The 25,047-nt window shown below is 38.4% G+C and overlaps 1 protein-coding gene across 1 annotated transcript; it reads right to left on the reverse strand.

Moving 5' to 3' along the window:
* Nucleotides 1–1,578: 1,578 nt before the first annotated feature.
* On the reverse strand, nt 1,579–24,361 carry ISY1 (ISY1 splicing factor homolog). The gene is made up of 11 exons (XM_063291828.1): nt 24,209–24,361; nt 23,038–23,060; nt 22,155–22,206; nt 17,900–17,965; nt 16,392–16,434; nt 15,793–15,905; nt 15,370–15,487; nt 14,485–14,607; nt 7,013–7,122; nt 6,063–6,149; nt 1,579–2,291 (listed from the first exon to the last, which is right to left on the reverse strand). Exons 1-11 carry the CDS (start codon nt 24,209–24,211, stop codon nt 2,184–2,186), a joined length of 846 nt encoding a protein of 281 aa, XP_063147898.1. The 5' UTR covers nt 24,212–24,361; the 3' UTR covers nt 1,579–2,183.
* Nucleotides 24,362–25,047: the final 686 nt, after the last annotated feature.

Genomic DNA, 25,047 nt, shown 5'->3' on the forward strand with positions numbered 1-25,047 from the left:
CATGAATTCATACTGGTACTGTATATCTCTTAGATCTGTCATTCATATCTAAGTAATACGTGTTCACTGCCCTGCATGTATCCATCAATGGCAGAGTTCAGAGCCCCTTCACTCAAATCTATTTCATCCTTACCCTTTCCCTTGGTTTCACAGACACACAACATACTTACTCTTCTTTCTTCCATTAATTTATACTCTTTAGCATCCACTCCTTTTACATTCCAAACCACACTCTTCTATATGCCACTGTTATAATCACATGGGCTGTATATGCTGACTTCAGTTGCCCAACAGGGCTTTGGTCAATCCAGGTTCTCACACAATACTTTTTAGTCAGACAGAGAAGGTATGGGTCAGATTACCAGCCTTAGTCACACCTGTGCCACATGCAGCATTCCCTGCTAAGGACTGTATGATCAGTTTGGGCACATTGTTGCTAGTATGCCACAAGTGCAGCCAAGCCCAGTTTTACCCCAAGCATGCTATTCTGTGCAAACTCGGACCTCTAATTTGGAGCTTACTTTGCAAGCCAATACACTGTTGCCCACACCCCATCAGCCTGGAGGTATGTAGTATTCTGGCATGTACTCTGGAGGTCTTTTTTATGATCAGGAATGAAAAATCTGTGGCAGCCTTTCAGCTGAACCAAGTAAGCTAACTAGTGGTGAGGAATATGCTAGGGCCGGGTTTGGTTTCTGTAAGAAAGAATAACATTTGTTGTTTTCAAAATGAGCATTTTGGCAATCACTGTCTCCCAAGCAAAGCGAGAAAAATGCAGGTTCAGATACATTCCCAAATTACAAATCTACGTTTTCAGAGAAATGCAACAGGTTGAACAATAATGTTTTGTGAAGATTCTGGTGATTTGCAGTATCCACCTTCTTCCTCAAGCCCTCTGGTAGTGTATCCAACTCTCTGGAACCAATCTCACCATGGTGGGGAGGGTTTAAAGAATTGGCTTTGCCAATTATGTCTGCTCTGCCAGTAATGGGTGCATTTGGATACAACCTACAATCTTACACGATTTTTCCCTTAATTCCAAGTATTGAAATTTTGCTTCAAGTTATATCTAGCTGGTATACTAAGCTATGATTTTATAAAATTTATTTAAAGATTCCATTCTTAATTGTCAGTACAATACTATATATAGTATATGAAGACTGATTTAACTGATATTGAAAAATATTGTCTTTTTATGTTTCTTGTTCTGTCTTACAGTTTCTAGATATTAGTGGCCACACTTAAGTTGGTTGGATAGTAGAAAAATGGGTCACATTATATAAACTACATATTGCATGTATGACTTGGACTAATTATATGGTAATGTATTTGGATATCATTGTAAAAAGCCTGTGATAAAAATACCCATAAATCACCCAACTTTTCCTGCAAAATTAATTTTTTGAATATCTTATACACACAGACAATTTTATATAGAATGTGTGGTTTTTTTGTTTCAGTTAATCATCTTGTTGATACTCATATATTCCTAGAGTTGATATTAATTATAAATTACTGAATTCACAGTTGAGGAACTTTTAGCATTTTTAACAAAAGCCATGAACAATTAAATCTGCATAAAGTTTTACTGAAAAAAATGAGGGATTTTATAAACAGTATTTACAATGATATTTGCTGAAATATTCAGCATTTCAAAAACCCAGCCAAGTGAGTATTTACTCCAGTAGCACAATACTTAGTTCTGTATTAACTATATAGAACATTTCATTTCTCTTGCAAACTCAAAATTCAATACTGTTCAGCAGATTTAGAAAAGCCTTCCAATTCCATTACAAATTTACACATGATAAGCTAAATTAAATATAACAGATCTTCTAAGAGCAACTTAATAGTCTACTGAAAGTGAAGAATCATACAAAATGTTTCTAATTTAACAGTTGTTACTATGGTAAAATAAAAAAAAACAAAGAGGAAAATAGGTAGACAAAGACAAATTCAAGGCAGGTTAGCTATTTAGAGCTTGAAGGTGGAAGCTGAACATGAATAAACTTTCATGAATTAGGATAGAGTGAAAATAAAATATATGTGTAATAAAATATATTTTGGAAAAGATATTCTCTTTCATTTTAGAATCTGCAAAGACTTATCTCTGTAGAACGAAGATACTCCCAGGGTCTTATCTGTGGCTTTAAGATAGATCATAAAAATAGAACTGGTGATCACTATAGTCCTAGAAGTCTTTTAGCCTCTTCACTTTGAGCCAGAAGAGCTTCACTAGCATATTTTTGAAGAAGTTCCATCTTCTTTCTTCGGACAAGAGCTTCCTCAATCTGTAAGTGAGCAAAATTCACTTTGAAAGATTGCAAATTGGAAATCCTCTAGTAAAACTAGTTTAAGAAAATGACAGCACCATCGGGGAATTAACCAGATCAAAAATTACCATGGCCATAGAATCTGGTACCTTATTTAGTAAAACCCCTGCAAATTACATCACAAATTTTCAGAAATCAGAATGAAAATCGATAAATTGTTCAACTGCAGAACTTTGCAAACATGCTTACAAAAATGTTTGAATATGTTTGTAAATCCAATTAGTAAGTTACATATTAATGTTTGCATTATATGAATAAATTTAAAAGGTTCTAATTTCCTCCTTGCTACTACAGTAGTGAGCCCAAAGATCACTGATACCTATCCCTATAATGCCAAATCAGCTTTTCATGTCAGATGCCCATCATCTGTGCTTCATCATCTCAATTTAGAATAGCCTAAACCTATAGTTTAACATTGTAAGTGAATTTTCTCATTGTACAAATGGCTCTTAAAGCAGAAGAATACACAGTAGCTTTGATATTTATCTGTATCCAACTCTCTGGATATTTATCTGATAGTTTTGAAGTTTTTTAATTCTAGGTACTTACTTTTCCATTCTAAATATCTAAGATAAAAAAAATGTGTTGGTGCCACTATACTTATTTAGAGGTTTAGGAGCAGTGGCAGCTATACAATCCTTCTACTTTACCAGAGGGGCACAATATATCATAGCAGGACTAAAGCTAAAAAGTACATACAGTTTGCAATTATTGTTTGGTGCTCAGCTGAGACCTTACAGTTCTTTCCCATGCTGGAAATGGTCCAAACTAGATTTCTAAGGATTATATTTGGAGTGGCCCAATGTGTTCCTCATGTAGTATTAAGGAGAGAGGCAGAGTTGATTAAAGATGAAATGGGCACATTTATTTATTTATTAAATTTAGCCATTGCCCATCTCCCCTTAAAGGGGGGACTCTGGGCGGTTTACAACAAAGATTAAAATATTAAAATACTCTAATAAACATAAATACAAATATGACATAAACATAAATACAGTGTAAAATCCAGATGATGGTAGCAGTTGGAATATCATTCACATGTATCTAAAGGGGCCATTTAAGGTGCTAACCATCTCCAGGTGTTATTACTTCCCTTCCCACCCCAAGCGAGGTGGCAGAACCAAATCTTCAATTGTTTTCGGAAGACCGCAAGAGATGGAATCTGTCCTATCCCTGGAGGAAGAGTGTTCCAGAGGACAGGCACCACTGCAGAGAAGGTGCACTTCCTGGACCCCACCAGATGGAATTCTCTTACAGATGGGGTCTGTAACACGCCCTCTCTGCATGAACGGGTAGGACGGGTCGATGCAATGGGGATGAGATGGACTTGCATTATTGCATTCTGGTTGAAATTATAGGTAGTCCTTACTTAGCGACCACAAATGGGAGCAGCAACTTGGTCACGAAGCAGAAAATCATGTGATCATGATTGGGCTTGTGACCTTACTTCCCCTTCAGTCATTAAGCAAAGCTACATGTTTGCTAAGTGAAAAATCACGTGATTATGACTTACAATTTTACTTCTGCCTTCAATACTATACAGTATTAACTCTGCTTGTTGCAAACAAAAATGGGCACCGTTTGCGAAGTATGTGAATGGCAGTCCCATGACTGAGGGATGCTGCAATGGTCATAAATGCAAGGACTGATCACAAAGTTATTTTTTTTAGCGTTAACTTCAAACGGTCACTGCATGAGGCAGTCAGTAAGTGAGGTCTACCTGTACTGTTCCTTTCAGAAGATCTGGGCTCTTTCCTCATTGCAGACAATTATGAATCAACATGGGGCAGGACACTTCTGTAAAAACTGCAGTATTACGTTTTTTCTAGGGAGGCCTTTCTAATGATGCGCTGTGACCAAACGCTCATTTCATTTGAGCACTGTGCCAGAAATCTGGAAGCCCAACTATATCAAGCTGCCCCACCCAGAAACATTTTCCTCAGCGGCCAGGCCCCTTCCTATAGGCCAGCAAGACATCTACACTATATAGTGTACTCTCCAGAGAACACTAACCTTAATGTCCTCCCAATGGCAGTTCTTGAGGACAGAATGCAAAGCAAAACAAACCCCATATAAACTAGGGTTGTCCCTTGTGGGAAAGGGTTTATTGAATCCGTAGTCCTTGACCCACCATATTGCATTTTTTTATATGGATCCAATGGGCTGCCTTATCACTCCTTATTTATCAACGAACCCAGGCAATTCTGATTTATTCTATGTTCAACTGTTTTTTGTTTTGGCTTGTTTGTGCCTTTGAGTTGGTCTTGACTCCTGGCGACTGCCTGGACTAGTCCCTGCAATCTTCTAGGCAAGATTTTCAGAAGTGGCTTGCCAGTTTCTTCTCCCTACAGCCAAGAGAGAATGAGTGGCCCAAAGCCACCAGCTGGCTTCATGCCCAATGGAAGACTAGGACTCACAGCTTCCTGGTTTCTAGCCTGGTACCCAGTATGATTCAGTTTTGATGAACATGGCCAAATTTTGCTGTAATATTTGTAAACCAGACCCAATTTGATTGCATCAATTGTCTAGCTGTAACCTATACTGTTTTATTCTGTTTCATCTGCTGTTAATTTGTTGAATTCTGGTCAATGACTGTAATAAAGTACCACTACTAACTACTACTTCTAAGATAAATAACATTAGTGACACCATTATTTAGAAGTTTAGGAGCAAGCATGTTCCTCTGACTGTTTTTTAGCCTTTTACTGTATTTAGAAATGTTCACACTCTTATAAAATAAGCAAAACATGCAAAAGCAAAATTATTTTTACTCCCAAATTCAATTATACTTGGAACTGGGAATAAAAATGATGGTATCATATGAACTAGGTGTACACATTAAGTCTTTCATAAATATATGTAATTCTGTAAAGGTTATTCAACTGTAGCCATATAGATTATAAATAAACCATTTTACAGTTCACCTCAGCTGTCAGAGCACAAGTAATCCTCGTTTAGCAACCACAATTGGGACCAGCAACTCGGTTGTTAAGCAAAGTGGTCACTAAGTGAAACATCACAATGTCACCATCTTACTTCAGCCTTCCTTTGCTTTACAGACCTCAAAGGTTGTAAATGCAAGGACTGGTTGCAAAATTACTTTTTCATCACTGTTGTAACTGTGAATGGTCACTAAATGGGGCAGTTGCTAAACGAGGACTACCTGTATGTAGAATAAGGCATATTGGAAGAAACTTCCTGAGATTCTCAGAATGGTTTTGAAAGAGTCCCTAATAAGATTTGTCTTAGGTTATATCGAGGATAAATTGCTCAATAACAGGGAGGACAAAGTATATCATGTCATGGCTTATTCCTGAAATGCTACACTGATTTGATGTACAACTAAGTGTAAATTGATTCTCTCCTGCGATGCAAGCATTCTACAGAAACAAAGTTTAGTTCTTTAGTTCTTCAACAACATGAGCTCACAGATAAAATAGAGCATAGCAGCGTAGCAGTTATTTCTTATCCCTGAATCTTTTCTCAATGCTACCAGCACTTTACCTATAATGAATTAAACTCCTAATGAAGAGTTTAAACTCTTTCAGTGATTTTTATTTCCAAGCATACATGAACTCCCAACTGTCAACAGTAATAGCCTATGAAAGTATATTCCGCAGCAAATCTGTTCACTTTGAAATGTGCTAATTATTTTTGCTGCAACTAGCGCACAAATCTACTTCTTTCAAAGTTAAGCTTCCTGTATGTCCTGCATGTGCAAGTTCTTACCTCCTGTTGCGATGGTACTGGAACATGAGCAATAAACTTCTGCTGACTATCCTCACCATCTTTTTTCGTTCCATTTTCTTCATCAGACTGCAAAGCATTGAGAAAATGTTGAATTCCAAGTTTGCTTAGCACATCATTAAAACTTAGCCTTGCAAAAAAAATGATTGTTTTTTATCCAATGGGCTGGAGAGAATGGAAGCCATTCCTAGAAGAAAAATCAGTTTTGGGGGAAAACCAAAAGAAAATATTCAACTTGCTCTCCTGATTGCGCTTCAGCCAGAGTCCAGCCAGAAATTAGAATTAATTATATTCATGATGTATAAGACAACACTGAAATATGCAGGCCCATCAAATATGTGAATATGTAACTCTGCATTTTACTATTAATATTTTTCTCACTCATGATATAGTATACTATATTGCTGTTTATTCATTTAGTTGCTTCCGACTCTTCGTGACTTCATGGACCAGCCCACACCGGAGCTTCCTGTCGGTCCTCAACACCCCCGGCTCCCCCAGGGAGGAGTCCGTCACCTCTAGAATATCATCCATCCACCTTGCCCTTGGTCGGCCCCTCTTCCTTTTGCCCTCCATTCTCCCTAGCATCAGCATCTTCTCCAGGGTGTCCTGTCTTCTCATTATGTGGCCAAAGTATTTCAGTTTGGCCTTTCATATCATTCCCTCAAGTGAGCAGTCTGGCTTAATTTCCTGGAGGATGGACTGGTCTGATATTCTTGCAGTCCAAGGCACTCCCAGAATTTTCCTCCAACATCACAGTTCCAAAGCATCGATCTTCCTTCTCTCAGCCTTCCTTATGGTCCAGCTCTCGCAGCCCTATGTTACTACGGGAACACCATTGCTTTGACTATGCGGACCTTTGTTGTCAGTATACTATATAGCATACTATATATACACACTATACAGTATAATGCTGGAAACAGATATAATACCTCATCATTTACTGCATAGATGTTTTCTTCCTCCTCCTCCTCTTCCTTGTCACCTCTTGCAAGACATGCCTCTCTCTCCACTTTCCACCTTTCCACTGCTTCTGCAATAACTGGGAAAGCGAAAAAGCCGCATTCGAAAGTTGTATGAAAAACAGCAGACTACCAGGATTGGATACAGCAACTACTCAGCGTTACATTTTCATTATCTTTAAAATAGTAAGAAGTAGCTTTCCAAGTGATGGAATCCACATTCTTCAGATTCAAAGAATTATAATCAGAATATCCACAATTAGATTCAGAAGTTTTTACTTGCACAATTATGACTGCTTCCTAAAAAGGGCATGTAGGAAAGTACTCTTAAAGGTACATTTGGGGAAATATTACAATTGTTGAAAGAACTGAGGGCAGTATCCACTTCAACAACACAGACTGCCTCTAAAAATCCATGCAAGGTAAAACCCAAAATGGATTCCATCCGTTTTAAGCAAATAATCTCAATTATACACAAGTACACTACACTTAAATTAATTCATTCCTTCTATCTCTGCAGCAGATTCAAGGGTGGGCATGAGTGGCAAAGGACGTTAAGAATCTTTTCTGCTGAGGGAATAGCAGCTTAATAACCTGTTGATACCACACGGCAGCTCAGTACGCATTTGAATTCAGATTTGTCTGATCAAAGATAAATTTTCAAAATGTATTATATGTAATTGCCTGATTTTGAATCAAAAGAGCCAATGTGTTGCCATTTTTAAAATAAAATATTTTTATTTAATTATCAGATCTCCATTTGATATATTTATCCCTAAAAGATAAGCAACTAAGTTATCCAACTCAGAACTTATACAAGAAAAAAGCTAAATACTGTGGTGGTTGGAGAAAAAGACACTTATATGCTGTAAAAGGAAGGGGAGGTGTTTACTTATAATTTTCTTTGTAATTTATAATTTAGACTTATATGGCCACTCAATTCGACACAGACTCTGGGTGGCATACACATTAAAAACAAACGCCTATAATGAACAAAAAGTAAATGTGATAATAAACCTAACCATAACATACTCATGCCAAAACATATACCAGATGGACACACCATTGCCTATTGCCAGAATTTGGGGGGTGGGGGGCGGGGACAAGTTTTCAGAGATGATTTAAAGACTTGTAGAGTCAGGGCAGTTGCTGTAATGGGGCCTATTAAACCACTCAATGAAAAATCAGAAAGAACATAATATACAAGATGAACAAGAACTCTTAGTAAAGGCAGGCAAAAATGATTTAGCAGGTATAAAAGAGACCCAGTAGAGTAACAGTTGAAGGATACAATCATAGGCATTATGTACCAATTTTTTCCAAAAGGAAGAGTAAGAACCGAAATGGAGGAGTTGCACTGAATATTAAAAATATCCATGTCTGCTTAGAAATCCAAAGTAATGAACTCGATGATATAGTACAATGCATGTTAGTTAGAATTAGAGGAGGAATGTCTATGTAGGCATAAGCATTTTAGATTTGAAGGCAAAAAGGTTATTTGGAGCATGTGGGGACATGAATGTAGCACCATTTTCCAATTCCTTAAGCCAAATGTGTCATTGCCTAAGATCATGTAGCGGATAAGAAGGGCAGCAATGTGGGCCCAGGAAAAGGTGCCGCTGCTTTAAGGAACTGGAGACAGATGCTAGCACCCTTTTGCTCTTGATTCTAGCAAAAGGTGCTGGATTCAATGACACTGAGGCGTAATGTCAGGTTGAATCTTTTTGTATTACCTTTAAATATTACTGCTAATTGCTAATGTCTGGCTATCAGGCAGCTAGAAGACAGCAAATGCCCCTATTTTTAAAAAGCAAAAAAAGGTGGGTGGGGGGAGATGTAGGGAATTACATGTCAGTCAGTCTGACACCAGTACCTATGAAGACTCTTGTGTAAATTGTAAAGAGACTGACCAGTACAAAGCTTGAAAAGAGGTCACCTTGGATTTGTCATAAACAAGTCTTGCCAGATTAGCCTTATCTCATGTTCTGATCAGGTAACCTCCTTGGCAAACTGTGTGAAGGCCACAGATGTAGTTTCTTGATTTCAGCAAAACATTTGACAAAGTATCCTATAACATCCTAATTAGTAAGCTAGTTATACGTGGGCTGGATGGCATGAAATACTATACATAGCTGGAGTGAAAGCTGTACTCAGTGCTTTCCAATGTTTCTTCATCAAACTATAGTGAGATATTGAGTAGAGTGTCACAAAGTTCAGTCCTTGGCCTTCTACTTCAAAACAATCTTGATAGGTTTAAAGAAATGGACTGACAGAAATTCAATGAAATTTATCAAAGACAAATGCCAATTTCTTCACTGAAGAATAGACATACAGAGGTATTTGCGTAGGTGTGAAAAGAATCTTGGAAGAATAGTTGATTGCAAACTGAATGTATGGGCTCTAGTTCTAGGCCCCACACTATGAAGCATTACACTGGAAGACAACAAGGAACCAGAAACTATGTCGTATGAAAGGAATTGATAACATTTAGCTTCGACAAAAGAAGACTGGGTACGAGCAAGACCTGCTTTCTTATCATTCCAAAGGTCAGAATAAAGAATTATGGATTTAGGATATAGGAATGTAGTTTTGGGCTGAATGTTACAGAAAAAAGTCAAAACAGTAAAAGCAGTTTGAAAGTGGAATTACTACCAAGAGAGAAGCAAGCTCCCTTTCACTTGAGGTGTTCAAGTGGTCTATGTAGATCCTGTATTTACTGGAGATGCTTTAATCTGGATTCCTACACTGGGCAGGGGGTTGTCTATTATCTAAATGGTCCTTTCCAACTCCACAATACTTTATTTTATCTTATCACCCTATTATTTATGTATACCTTAAAAAATCCAACAACCTAAGAGATGGCTTTATACATGGACTTCACCAGATGGACAACACCGAAATCAGATTGACTACATCCTTTGCAGCCAAAGGTGGCAGTCATCTATACAGTCGGTAAAAACAAGACCTGGAGCTGACTGTAGTTCAGATCACGAACTTCTTCTTGCACAATTTAGGATCAGACTCAAGAGATTAGGGAAGACCCACAGATCAGCTAGATATGAGCTCACTAATATTCCTAAGGAATATGCAGTGGAGGTGAAGAATCGATTTAAGGGACTGGACTTAGTAGATAGGGTCCCGGAAGAACTCTGGACAGAAGTCAGCAACATTGTTCAGGAGGTGGCAACAAAATACATCCCAAAGAAAGAGAAAACCAAGAAGGCAAAATGGCTGTCTGCTGAGACACTAGAAGTAGCCCAAGAAAGAAGGAAAGCAAAAGGCAACAGTGATAGGGGGAGATATGCCCAATTAAATGCAAAATTCCAGAGGCTAGCCAGAAGAGATAAGGAATTATTTTTAAACAAGCAATGCGTGGAAGTGGAAGAAGACAATAGAATAGGAAGGACAAGAGACCTCTTCCAGAAAATTAGAAACATTGGAGGCAAATTCCAGGCAAAAATGGGTATGATCAAAAACAAAGATGGCAAGGACCTAACAGAAGAAGAAGAGATCAAGAAAAGGTGGCAAGAATATACAGAAGACCTGTATAGGAAGGATAACAATATCGGGGATAGCTTTGACAATGTGGTCAGTGAGCTAGAGCCAGACATCCTGAAGAGTGAGGTTGAGTGGGCCTTAAGAAGCATTGCTAATAACAAGGCAGCAGGAGACGACGGCATCCCAGCTGAACTGTTCAAAATCTTGCAAGATGATGCTGTCAAGGTAATGCACACTATATGCCAGCAAATTTGGAAAACACAAGAATGGCCATCAGATTGGAAAAAATCAACTTATATCCCCATACCAAAAAAGGGAAACACTAAAGAATGTTCAAACTATCGAACAGTGGCACTCATTTCACATGCCAGTAAGGTAATGCTCAAGATCCTGCAAGGTAGACTTCAGCAATTAATGGAGCAAGAATTGCCAGATGTACAAGCTGGGTTTAGAAAAGGCAGAGGAACTAGGGACCAAATTGCCAATATCTGCTGGATAATGGAAAAAGCCAGGGAGTTTCAGAAAAACATCTATTTCTGTTTTATTGACTATTCTAAAGCCTTTGACTGTGTGGACCATAACAAATTGTGGCAAGTTCTTAGTGGTATGGGGATACCAAGTCATCTTGTCTGCCTCCTGAAGAATCTGTATAACCACCAAGTAGCAACAGTAAGAACAGACCACGGAACAACGGACTGGTTTAAGATTGGGAAAGGAGTATGGCAGGGCTGTATACTCTCACCCTACCTATTGAACTTGTACGCAGAACACATCATGTGACATGCTGGGCTTGAGGAATCCAAGGCTGGAGTTAAAATCGCTGGAAGAAACATTAACAATCTCAGATATGCAGATGATACCACTTTGATGGCTGAAAAGTGAAGAGGAACTGAGGAGCCTTATGATGAAGGTGAAAGAAGAAAGTGCAAAAGCTGGCCTGCAGCTAAACCTCAAAAAAACCAAGATTATGGCAACCAGCTTGATTGATAACTGGCAAATAGAGGGAGAAAATGTAGAAGCAGTGAAAGACTTTGTATTTCGAGGTGCGAAGATTACTGTGGATGCTGACTGCAGTCAGGAAATCAGAAGACGCTTAATCCTTGGGAGAAGAGCAATGACAAATCTCGATAAAATAGTTAAGAGCAGAGACATCACCCTGACAACAAAGGCCCGCATAGTTAAAGCAATGGTGTTCCCAGTAGTAACATATGGCTGCGAGAGCTGGACCATAAAGAAGGCTGAGAGAAGGAAGATCGATGCTTTGGAACTGTTGTGTTGGAGGAAAATTCTGAGAGTGCCTTGGACTGCAAGATCAAACCAGTCCATCCTCCAGGAAATAAAGCCAGACTGCTCACCTGAGGAATGATATTAAAGGCAAAAGTGAAATACTTTGGCCACATAATGAGAAGACAGGACAGCCTGGAGAAGATGTTGATGCTAGGGAGAGTGGAAGGCAAAAGGAAGAGGGTCCGATCAAGGGCAAGATGGATGGATGGTATTCTAGAGGTGATGGATTTGTCCCTGGGGGAGCTGGGTGTGTTGACGACCGACAGGAAGCTCTGGCGTGGGCTGGTCCATGAAGTCACGAAGAGCCGGAAGCAACTAAACGAATAAACAACAAACCTTAAAAAAAAACACAACAGGATTCTAAATGCAAAAGCAACAAAGCAAAGCACTGTGCTGACAAGAAGTAAATTCTACTGGGAGATCAGGCACATTTACTTACAGAACTTTAACAAAATTAACAGAGGCAATTTAGTTACTTCCTTCCTTATTTCAGTTCATCTAGTTTTATTTAGGGCCATTCATTTCTAAAACACATGAATTAATTTCCTCTGTATCCATGTGATAAATGAAGATCCATATTCTGGAGTTAATTACCATGAAAGCAGATTTAGCTAAGCTCACCAATAAATGGCAGCAGTATTTACTGAAATGCATTAAATAGCAAGAACAAAAACAATTAGTACTCACATCTGACTGCTTCACAGAAAAAGACTATACAGTATAGACATTAGACTGGAAAATAAGAGTCATTAAAGCTCTTCCAATCTTGCATATCAGCCATGGTACTGAAGATGTTTGATACAAGAGGTTATTTTTTAAAAAATAGATTTAAATGTCGCCTTTCATTAGTCCTATTTTTCCCCACAACAAAAAGACGTAGGTTGGACTAAGAGAGAGTGACAGACCCAAAGTCACCCAGTGAACAACATGGCTGAGGGTGGACTACACCTGAGTTTCCCCACTCTTAATCAAACACCTCAACCACCACACTGTGGGTTGTATTAGGGGAGTTGCACCTTCAGGTATGATAAGAATGTTAGACCCTTGGAACACTATTTGTGAAATGAAGAAACAATTTGTTTGCTTGGATCCCAGTAACAAAGAAAAGAACAGTGAATACAAGGCTGGTCTTGCATGGAGAAATCAGCAGTATTAGCCCAGGACTATTTGTTTGCCTTAGGCCTTAATCAGTTTTCTGTGGGTTAGTGACTTGGCTCCTTACTTCAGGAAGACCAAGAGCTTCCTACTTATTTAAGACAGGTCCATTTGGTCATAAAATGCTACTGCCCAATCCAGTACAGAATTTAGTAAGAACCTCTCAACTCACAAATTAATCCTGAATGAATAAGCTGATCTGGCTCACTCCCAGTTGAGTGAGAAGACATTTTTAGTTTACTTAAAAACAGTTCTTTTCAAAATGCAGCAGTGTGCATGATCCAATGAATGAAAAGATGAAGTAGTAGCAATTTTTTAGGAATTTATACCTCTACTGAAGAATCCTCTTTGAAAAGTTAGATATATGCACCTGAGATAAACCATCAAGACATTCTGCTGGTGTACACTAGCTACTGTCCAACACTTTCTTGTATTTCTGAAGTAACCTTTAATCTGTGGTTAGAGTGACTCCTTCTAAATTTATTGTGTTAAGGGACTTCTATGTTGATATCTTATCAACAGGAGCAGCTCAGGATTTAATGGTTTCCAGAGTGTTTTGGAGAGTGTACTCTCAATCTAATTTTTGACCAAGATAAATGTTTGTTTAGGAGTTGACAGAACGCTCTCACAGATAAATCATTACCATGAAAAACTAGAAGTAGAAAGTTCCATTAAGAAATTTCACTCACTGGAAACTAATGAACTCCTGAATGTTCTGGGGATTTTTCAACTACTAGAGTTGGGAGCCCAGTTTATTTGTGGGATGGAGTATTCCATTTATAGAAGGGAGTTAGGAACTAACTTGTGCTTTGGTATCTTGCTAAAGATACATAGAAGTTGCAGATTATCACCACCTGTAGCTTCAGGCTAATGCAAGTCATACCTCAAGATGCCAGTACAAGGTAATAAAAGTGGGTAGCATGATTATACCAAGTACATGAACAGTCTGATTTCTTAATTATCTAAAGAGCTTCAACAGATTCTAGTAGTACCTTACTTTTTGGAATGGGACATGGTGGTAAAGCACATACTTTCATGCAGAGTTTTGAGGTTAAATTCTTAGTGTTTATAATTTTTTTAGAAAGTGATTTGGCAGCTGGCAATAGAAAAGACAACAATTTGGTAGGCAATTCTGTTGGGAATCTGATCAATGTCTGGAACAGGGAAGCAGCCAAGGCTCTTGATACAATGGCTCCCAAGTGACCTCTCACTTTTTGTTGCTACTAGGGTCCTCTAGGTGTTAAGTGACAGAAGATATGTCTGGAGCACCTGTGGAGCAAGGTGAAGAGTGACTCTCACAGAACACAGCTATGAGCTTATATTCAAGAACAACTGGAATATTTAATATAAACAATATAACAAAGACAAGCTATTTCTGGCTACTAAAATTGAGAAGAAATGCTACTGTTAAAGTAAATAAGATTGCTTTGAATTACACGCAGTATTCATGGTGCTTCCCATAAATGGCACTTCAGGAAGCCAAGAGTTATTTCCTGTAATACCTTTTTTTTCATGCTCCTGTTCCAGTGGTTCCAGGACACCATCATCTTCATCTCTGTAGCCATAATATTCTGCATCAATAGCTTTCATGAGTTCAGCTCGTGTTTTCCTTGGAGGAGGAAGGGCTGATGGAATAAATTAAATTATTCTCAAAAAATAAAATGGAAGCATAAAGGTCACAGGTTCAATTAAATGGTTACCAGCAGTTGTAATCAAGCTATTAAATAAGGAATTCTTGGACAGAGTACTTATGCTGTTTATTTTTACTTCAACCTCTTCTCAAGATCTAATCAAACTTTCTTCTTTCAGATGATTTGAAAGCAGCAGCTGCTTTGTGCTATCATTACAGAGATTCCAAATGTCCCTACCATTTTATTATAACCTGAAAGTACTTTAAAAAAATCAAGATATTGCACCACCCATGCTATTTCATAGACACATTCCCATTTTTAAATGCAGAATGAAGATAACATTCAACATATATGGTTGTGATAATTTTGAAATGGTCCAGAAACATACCAATTAATTCCTTATTATGGAATTCATGTATTTATATTGTGCATGCGAAAAGAGTAAGAATAAAAGATGACATTACTGATTCTGTGTTTTGGAGTAGATAAGCTATTGCGATCACACTTAACATTATTTGGTGGGCCAAGGAATGCAAAGACAGGTTATTTTACTTATTTATTTATCAAATTTCTAGGCCAGCCAACTCCAAAACAGCTCTGTATGGCTTCACAAGATTAAAAAAAAAAAGGAAAAAAACATTTTATAACAAAAGAACCTCAATTGAAACACACAAACATTTACATTTATTAGCATTACAGTAATAGTCCAATCAATGGAAATTAAATGAATAAATAAATAAATGTACAAGTACTTACGCTCTTTTTCAAAAAGCTCTCTAACGCCTGGTAGGTCTTTAGCTGCCCCAAAGTATTTATAACCCCTGTTTCCTGGGACTTCTTTTCCTTCATGGTCAAGCATTTTAGGGCCAATTCTCTATAAAATGTTTTTCAGAAGGGAGATAAGCCATAAATAAAAGAGTTTTTTTTTCTTTCTATCTCTGTAGACAAAATTTCACATAACTTCAGGTGATTTTAACCCACTGGACCAGGATCTGCCCAAATTGTACAGGGAACTATTCGAAGAAATTGTTTACTGCCTGGAGACTACTCATATATTTGAATTATCAATGTACTTACCTGAATGGTTATTTATCAAATTTTTATTAGCAACTTAGGACTGATACATTTATACTGCTTACACTTTCTTGCATATCAGTCTAAATATTATTGCATACTCACTGCATAATCAGGTCCTCCCAGCTCCTTTATACGGACCTCCCAGTGCCCCTTTTCTCTTAGGAGTTTGTTAATTTCATCATTCAAGTCACGAATTCTGAATTCACCTAAACCAGCTATTTTAAAAAAGAAAATAAAACATAGTTTATCATACGGCCTTTTTAAACAGAGACAATATTTTTTGTATCCTGAAAATCTGTGGGAAATATAAAAGATCTCTTATAAATTGCTTTACTCCTTTCAACCACTTCTCTTTGCTTCTGGATAACTTTAATGACCTTCAAATTATTATTAAAATTGTTTTAATATGTTTTTAAATGAAAACTTATCAAATCCACTCAGATGAATCACAATTTAAATATTTAAATGGGCTTGCTGAACACAAGAACTGCATTAGTCCATGGAGGGTGGAGGGAGAAAAGGGGTAAAAGAGCAAATTTTACAGAAGCTTTGGAATAATAGCATCAATTTGCCATCATAAATTTGGCACCATACTTCTTAATTATCAGCAAAGAAAATGTGCAAATTTAAATAATGTTAATGAAAACTAGATTCTACAGTTGCAGAATAATATTAATGTTACTCCATCATTGGGAACTTACCATTTTGAATTTGGGCCACCTTCTTGGAAATTTCACCAATAATCTTTTTGAAAAGAGGCAATATGCAATGGTTAGTTCTTTTCCTCAGAAGGTTAGTAAATACTGTTTTACACTGTACCATGTCATGTGTTTAGGAATGGCAAGATTCTTGGTTAACACCTAGAGCTTGGTAGTACCTTTTCCAACTAGCAAATTTTATTAAAAGGCATAAGCTTTCATCAGATGTAATATAATCAGACTCCACAGACTACCATAGTTCTCCTCTTACATTGGTTAACATCTACACAATTAGTCTGCTTTGTTAAAGTCTGTAACATTTTGGTTGATAGAAGGAAGTCCAATTATTTTGGTAACCATTTACAGAACACACAAATGGGGTGATTGTAAATATTATATTAATAGGAAATATTTCCTCAACCCATTTACACTGCCTAGTTTAGAGTGCCAGCCATAACTACAGAAATTATATTTTTATACCGTAATTTTGTTGCTGCTCTTGAATCTCTAAAAAGAATTGGCTGAAAGAATAAATGTAAGAAATACCTTAAATATCACATTAGTCTTATTTTTTTAGCCACTTTGCTTTTAATGTACCTGAATAACAGCTAGGTGACACTTGAATATAATATATTCGTCCAAGAATGCAACCCATTTCATGTTAATAGAACCCAGCTTTCACCCAGTTCTCCCCACCCCATCCCAAAATTCTAATTCTGGAAGAGGAAAATCATTAGCAAGTGCTTAGAATAAAATACAGAGAGCGGTAGATAGTGATTTTTGAGAATTTTATTTTCTATTTTTTCCAGTGAATACAAAACAGTTCTGAATCAAAGCCATCTTTTAATTATTATTTTGGTTTTCTTTGATAAAGAAAATACCTGTAATTTTAATACATCAAGCAAAACAGCCTCTGCTCATAAAATATTATGCCACCTTCAGACTTGAATATTTTTTGTTGTTACTAAAACTATGTTTGTTATTTTACTGTACTTTGGCCACAAGACCACTCTCTCCCATAAATTAAGTTCTTCTAATTCACAAGTTCTGTTCAGCTTCCCTGTGTATAAAATAATATTGCTTTCTGACATCACTTGCCTTTAAGCCATCTCTGAAATATCTGTTCGGTAAAGTTTTGCAAGGGGTGAGCTGGGGGCCATGGCAATGAGTACATCTCATAAAATTAGGAACACTGAAATATGGAGCTATACGTAATATTACATCAGAGGGTTTCAACTTCTGCAGTTGCGAAATTCCCTCTTGCTCTTCTCATTCTGAGCCCCAACAAATCTGCGTACAGAGGAGAAACCCTAGGATCGAATGATATTTTAAACACTTATTTACACCTTTTTTACATCTCAACAGATGTACTGCAATATGGCTGTTTCGTACATCAAAGTAGGCCACATGACAGTATTTCATTAAGTTTCTAAAGAAAAGGAAGTAGAAAGATGAATTCAAACTTAATTTACAGATTTAGACCTTGGTACATAATCTCAAAGGAGAAATACCTGTCGCCTCCATTTCTCAGCTTTGGGCAACTCATTACATTCTGATGCAAGGAAAGGTCTTCGTTCCTATTGAAACAAGCAGATGTATTACCATTATCCTAGCTTCAAGCTATGTATTTTCCAACAATTTACCTTTGTTCAGTTACGTAGCCAATATTTACTTTTCTTATGTCCATGATCGTTCAGATACGAACATAATAGCTATATTAATTTACAAACCAACTGAAAGAAAACATTGTTGCATAAAAGTTAAAATTAAGGATCACATGGCTATCCAGTGATATGGTATGATATCAAGTTCCACCCATGATACCATACTGTTTCAATGGACAGCCATGTGATCCTTAATTTTAACTTTCATGCACAGATTAAAATGTCCAATAGCTGATTTTCTGCTAAGAGAATTATTGAGTTGAAAGGTTAGAGATTCCATTCCAACTGTCCCATATTGGCAACAAGTGGGAACATATGAATATCTCTAATTGTTTTGTAAAATTTGTCAGAATGTTGAGCATTTAGGAGAAGCTTGATTTCTATAAAGCACATGACTTTGACTTACTGAAACAAAGACTGGTCTACAAGAAACTAGTCTACATTATCAGAAACTGTTCTATTTTTTTTTCTCAGTAGATAAAATATTTCCTGTGCATAATTCTCATTGTTCATCAAAAATTGTTCATATTTCATGTTATAGTCAGGGGGATCTATGTTACTTATTTCAGATCTGTCCCATGATTTACTGTATATAGGATTTTATTTATGTATTTTCATTTCTATTCAGCTGCAATCAATTCAACTATCAGTTCAAACGATATAAAAGAAGCTTAAAACATCCACAGATGTAGAGATAAAATAAAAACAATAAAAATACAAGCAACCCTGCATATCCAGTTTGTTCTGAAGAACTTTATAGAAGCTACCTTATATTTGTCATAAATACTAAAGTTGCCTATTCAGTGACAAAATTTTGCTATGCACTTGTTTTTTTGTTGTGGTTTATTCGTTTAGTCGCTTCCGACTCCTCGTGACTTCATGGACCAGCCCACGCCAGAGCTTCCTGTCGGTCATCAACACCCCCAGCTCCTCCAGGGACAAATCTGTCACCTCTAGAATATCATCCATCCACCTTGCCCTTGGTCGGCCCCTCTTCCTTTTGCCCTCCACTCTCCCTAGCATCAGCATCTTCTCCAGGGTGTCCTGTCTTCTCATTATGTGGCCAAAGTATTTCAGTTAAGTACAGCTATGTACTTAGCAAAATGAATATGCCATGAGCAGGTCACCATCACAGAACAGAACAACTATCTGCAGAAGCAACCTTGCTTAGACATGAACATTGTCGAATGCTTTATTTTGTATCAGTTTTTATTTATTAGATTGAATTTTATGTATTTATTTATTTGTGTATTTATCAAATTTTGCCACCGCCCATCTCCCTCCCAAAGTGGGGACTCTGGGCTGTTTACAATCAGGATAAAACATTAAAATATCATAAAAAGTATAAATACAAATATAGTATTAAAATAAATACTATGCGATCCAGATGACGATGCTAGTTGGAAAATTGCTCACATATGTCTAAGAGGCCATTTAGGGTGCTAACCATCTCCAGGAGTGATTACTTCCTCTCCCACCCCAAGCGAGGTGGCAAAACCAGGTTTTTATATGTTTACAAAGAGCCACAAGAGATGGAATCTGTCTTATCTCTGGGGGAAGAATGTTCCAAAGGGCAGGAGTCACTGCAGAGAAGGTGCCCTTCCTGGACCCTGCCAGATAGAACTCGCTTACAGACGGGGTCCGTAACATGCCCCCTCTGCATGATTGGGTGGGACGGGTGGATGTAATGGGGATGAGGCAGTACCCTGGCCCCGTGCCATGTAGGGCTTTAAAGGTAATGACCAACACCTTGAATTGCACTCAGAAGCAAACCGGCACCCAATGCAGCTCGCGAAGCAGTGGTGTAATATGTGCCGAACTAGGGGCACCAATAATTGCTCGCACGGCTATCTTTTGGACCAGCTATAGCTTCCGGATACCCTTCAAGGGTAGCCCCATGTAGAGCGCATTACAGTAGTCTATATGGGAGATGACCAGGGCGTGAGTGACTGTTCAGAGGGCATCTCGATCCAGGAAAGGGCGTAACTGGTGCACAACATGAAGTTGTGCAAAGGCCCTCCTGGCCACGACTGCCCCTGCTCTTCGAACAGGAGTCATTAGTCCAGTAGGACCCCCAAGTTCCGCACCGGGTCTGTCTGGGGCAGTGCAACCCCATCCAGAACCAAAGATATTAAATTCCCAGATACCGAGGAGCCCCCCACCCACAGCCACTCTGTCTTACTAGAGTTCAGCTGAAGCCTGTTGTTCCCCATCCAGACCCCCACAGCCTCCAGGCACCTGAAAAGGACGGTCACAGCATCACTTACTTTGCCCAGGACGGAGATGTACAGTACATATAATTGAGTATCATTAGCATACTGATGATACCTATCAGCATACTGATGATACCTTGTCCCATGATGATGGACGATCTCACCCAGTGGTTTCATGTAGATGTTAAAAAGGAGTGGAGAGAGTACTGAGCCCTGTGGCACCCCACAAAGGAGGGGCCGTGAGTCGGATCTCTCGCTCCCTATCACCACCGATTGGGACTGGCCCTGGAGGAAGGAGGTGAACCAGCGCAGAACTACGCCGCCCACCCCAACTCCCTGAGCCGAACCAAAAGGATACCATGGTCGATGGTATTGAAAACTGCTGAGAGATCAAGAAGAGCCAGGATGGATCCACTGTCCCCATCCTGCTCCTGCCAAAGATCATCCGTAAGTGTGACCAATGCCGTTTCCGCCCCATATCTGGGCCTGAAATCTGACTGAAAGGGGTCTAGATAATCCCTTTCATCCAGAATCCTCTGGAGCTGCAGCACCACCACCTTCTCAACCGCCTTCCCCAAAAAGGGGAGGTGGGAGACTGGACAAAAATTGTCCAAAACAGTAGGGTCCAGCGATGGCTTTTTGAGGAAGAGGTACACCAGCCCCTCCTTAAAGGCTGCTGGAAACACCCCCTCTCTCAAGGATGCATTAACCATCGCCTGGACCCAACCACATGTCACCTCCCGGGCTGCCTTCACCAGCCAGGAGGGACATGGATCTAGTTGACAGGTGGTGGCGTTTATAGCCCGGAGGGTCCTGTCCACTTCCTCGGGCCCAACAGGATCAAACTGCTCCCAGATAACAGGGTAAGCCCGTTCCCTCGGCATCTCCCCAGACTCTGCCTCACGCTTGGAGTCCAACTTACAGTGGATCCGAGTGATTTTATCCTGCAGATGCTCAGAAAACTCCTCAGCACAGCCCTGAAGATAGGCCACTGAACCGCACTTTCCCAGGAGGGATCGTATGACCTTAAACAGGGCCTCCGGGCGGCATTCTGCAGATGCAATACGAGCGGAGAAATACTGATGTTTCGCCACCCTTACTGCCACAAGGTAGGCCTTAATAGTGGCTCTAGCTTGTGTTCAGTCGGGTTCGGTCTTTGTTTTTCTCCAGCAGAGCTCTAAGCATCTCTTAATCCTCTTAATTTTGATCAATGACTGCAATGAAGTTTTCATTTAAATCACATATGCAAAATACACCTAACATCAACAAAGCTTAGAAGAAAAGATAAACTCATGCATTAGGACATTATATAGCAATTAGCTTTAGAGTCCAGTTTGAAGATCAGGCATCACATTATTAAGCCAGGACACATACAAACCTTCTCCCCATGCATACAAATACAGCAAGAAGTCTCCAAATAACTAGTTTCAAAAATAGTGTCAGCACAAATCACATTATTTCACTAACAATCCTGATGGAAAAGCAGCACCATGAGCTTTAAGAGGTATGGCCATCCTGATAATCTGAGCAAGTTTGGAGAAGCGCTTGGTGAAGTGCCCCTTCAAATCGTTTGCATTGCCCCAACTGCCAGAATATTAACCATACTCATCATTATCACAGCTTAATCAGAGACTTCCTGGTTTGCTGTATACTGTGAAGAAGCTGAAGGGCTATTTACACAGAGAAATAACTTGCTAGTCCCAGCTTTTTGGAGTGAAATGAGATAAAAGCAATTAAATTCAGCCAAAATTAATGTCTATATTTCTAGACTCAACTGCTAATGTTATTGTCAAAAGCACCAGCCCATTTGTATGTCTGCCTTCTCAGTGGTGATTAGTCCTCTATGTTTAAATGTATAGTTGTTTATATATGTTTAACTATATTGTTACCTTAACTTTTCCTTCTTCTAGCTGAGCTTGGCGAAACCTTGCCAAAGCAGTCCTAAGAGGAAGAAAGTTTAGTTCAACATCTATTTTTTTAAATTACTTACAAACATTAGAAGATTAGTACTGGGTAAATAAAAAGCAGATCAATGTATTTCTATAAAGCAGTTTGCATGCCAATTCTCTGAAAAATTGTACAGGCTTGGTTACTAAACATAGAAAAAATTACTAAAATTATACTCTGAAAACTTTTATAGTAGAACTCTATTCTTTTAAGTTTTAAAAAATATGTCCTTGTTTCTTAAAAAAAAATAATATAGAATTCTAAATAAACACACCAGACAAATATCAAATAAATCCTTCCATTCCAGTATATGAGCAGAGAAAAACAGAATTTGCCTGGTGATTAAGCCTTATAAATATAGAAAATGAAAGAATGCCAGGATCTCATTGGACTAATCCTTTCACACTTACGTTCTGCACTAGATTCTCTGACTCAGCTGACGTCCATTCGAGTCTGAAGCAAAAGCATTCAATCTGCCTTTTAAAATGTATTTTTATTCTGCAAGAGTTTATTTTTCCCTTTAAAAATGGAGATCAAAAGCAACCCCCCCACCCCTCACCCCGATTCATTGGCCTATGAACCATTAAAACCCACAGTCAAGTTTTCTTAATCACAGGTCATTGAAGCTACATATGAATGATAACCTGTTTCTCTACACTAGTATTTAGAGGGAAGTGCAATTTAGACTAAGACAGATAATGGTTATTTTTCTCAATAATTAAAATGCTTTTAGGCATAGAACAACTATAGCAGATAGTTCAACTGTTAAAAAAACAGGCTGACAATTTCTCAGTAAACAAAAAACAAGATTCAAATTGTACTTACATGGCCTTTTCTGCATTTCGAGCCTTAAAGAAGGGAGAGAATTGTTATTTGTTTTAAATGCATATTAAAAAAAACCAAGTTTGGAGAAATATGCAAGAAGAAATATAAAATCCTATTAAATCAATACAGTATGAACACCCAACATGTGCAATGCTAAAGGGTGCCATTATAATTTCACATCTGTGGTTCTTGAGAAATAGGTTTGTTCATCACTAAGGATTAATTTAGTTGTGAAAGTTGGTGTTCCAGCCATTCATAATGTCACATATTTGCTATGAAACGGGGGAGTAAAAAAATAACTCAAAACATTCCCTATAGGCCTACTGGGACAACTGGATTGATACCATTCTAGCAGTCAATCACAGCATGGTCAGGCATCCAACAGAAAAGAACATAATACTCCACAGAACTAGAAATCTTCAACTAGGAATACAGAACTCAAATCTGAACGTTTTTTTAAAAAGAGAACCAACCTGCCCCCCAAGAAAAACTAAGCAAGTAACTGTGACTCTGAGAGTCATGATAGAACTTTAAAATCTATGAACAAGACAGTTAATAGGTAATAAACTGCAGAATTCAAAATGAGTTTTCTTCCTGCAATTTTAAAGGAATAACAGCCTGGCTCCAAAAGGAAAGCAGCATAAGAAGCACGCGTGGTCCACAGAATAGTGAAGTAAAAATGCTATGCAAAATCCAGTTATACCCAAATTTTTAAGAGTTCTAGGGTTATTATTAAAAATGGTGCTGGACACTAGTAACTACACACTCGTAACAAGACTAGTTTTTAAAAAAAACATGTATTTATTTTGTTGCGCTCCTATATGTTGGCAGTTCAAATGTTAGAGCTGCTAATTCTGCACAAGACTACGGATTTTTATAAGCGATCTTCAATTGCAAGTCTTGCGTTTTCCTTCAAGCCCTAAGACTCATTCTTATGCACATCAATCTCCTCCAAATCTAATCCCATTGTATGTATGAGGTACTGCAGGACGGTAACGTCTGTCCGGTCCTCTCCCATGCACTTCCAGAAGAGTATTCCTTCACAGGTGGATGCCTATCCACGGCCGTATAAAAACCAGGCGGAAAACCAAAAGATCCATGAAGAATAAGTACGTGGGAAACTATGCTGGATCCCGGGATCCAGCATGAACCTCGCCTCCCACCCACTCACCATGGTGGCAACCTCCGCAGAACACGATGCTACCCCGAATCCTGACGCCCAACCGGAAACGTATCTTGAAAGCAAGATAACCCGGAAGAGATTGACCTGAAATCGACAAAAGCGAGCAGTTCTACCGTCTTGTATTCCTTTATCGAGACTTCCGGTTGTCTATTGCAGTTTGCATACACTTCCATGAACGGGCAAAAGCGCTAGGAGTATATAGACTTTTATGTACGAGTGGTGATATGCTCAGAGCAGTGTTTCTCAACCTTGGCCACTTTCAGATGTGTGGACTTCAACTCCCAGAATTCCCTAGCCAGCATGAATACTGGGAGTTGAAGTCCACACATGTGAAAATTGCCAAGGTTGAGAAAGAGTGTCTTAGAGGCTTCCTTGTATCGTCCCTCATTCTAGCATTGACAGAGCGGTTGATGTATTTTCCAAGCAGGATACTTATTTGTTTTTCGGCCAGTTTCTTAAATGCCATCTCACGCTTAACAGCGAAGCTGCCGGTGATTGTTAGGCATACCGGAGCTAAAACTAAAACGGGGAAATTGGCGTGCTTGGGGTTGGGGGGGAACTCCAAGTCTAGAGAAGTACCCGCCCCCTGAAAAAGGAATTAGGAGAAAAATTAAGTACAGGAAAAAGTGAGGAAAACCTTTGCTTTTGAAAACCTGTTGTTGGATTATCTTTGTTTCTGTTTCTCCTTTATCCTCTTTTTTAAAAAATAAATTTAAATTTACTGTATTTTGTAGACTTACTTTTTATTTGTATTACTTTTGTATTTATTTTAATTGTGTGAATCAGAGATACTTTCATGTAAAAAGCAGTGTAAAAATGCACTATTG

This window comes from Candoia aspera, chromosome 2 (assembly GCF_035149785.1).
Source record: "Candoia aspera isolate rCanAsp1 chromosome 2, rCanAsp1.hap2, whole genome shotgun sequence".
Lineage (NCBI taxonomy): Eukaryota > Metazoa > Chordata > Lepidosauria > Squamata > Boidae > Candoia > Candoia aspera.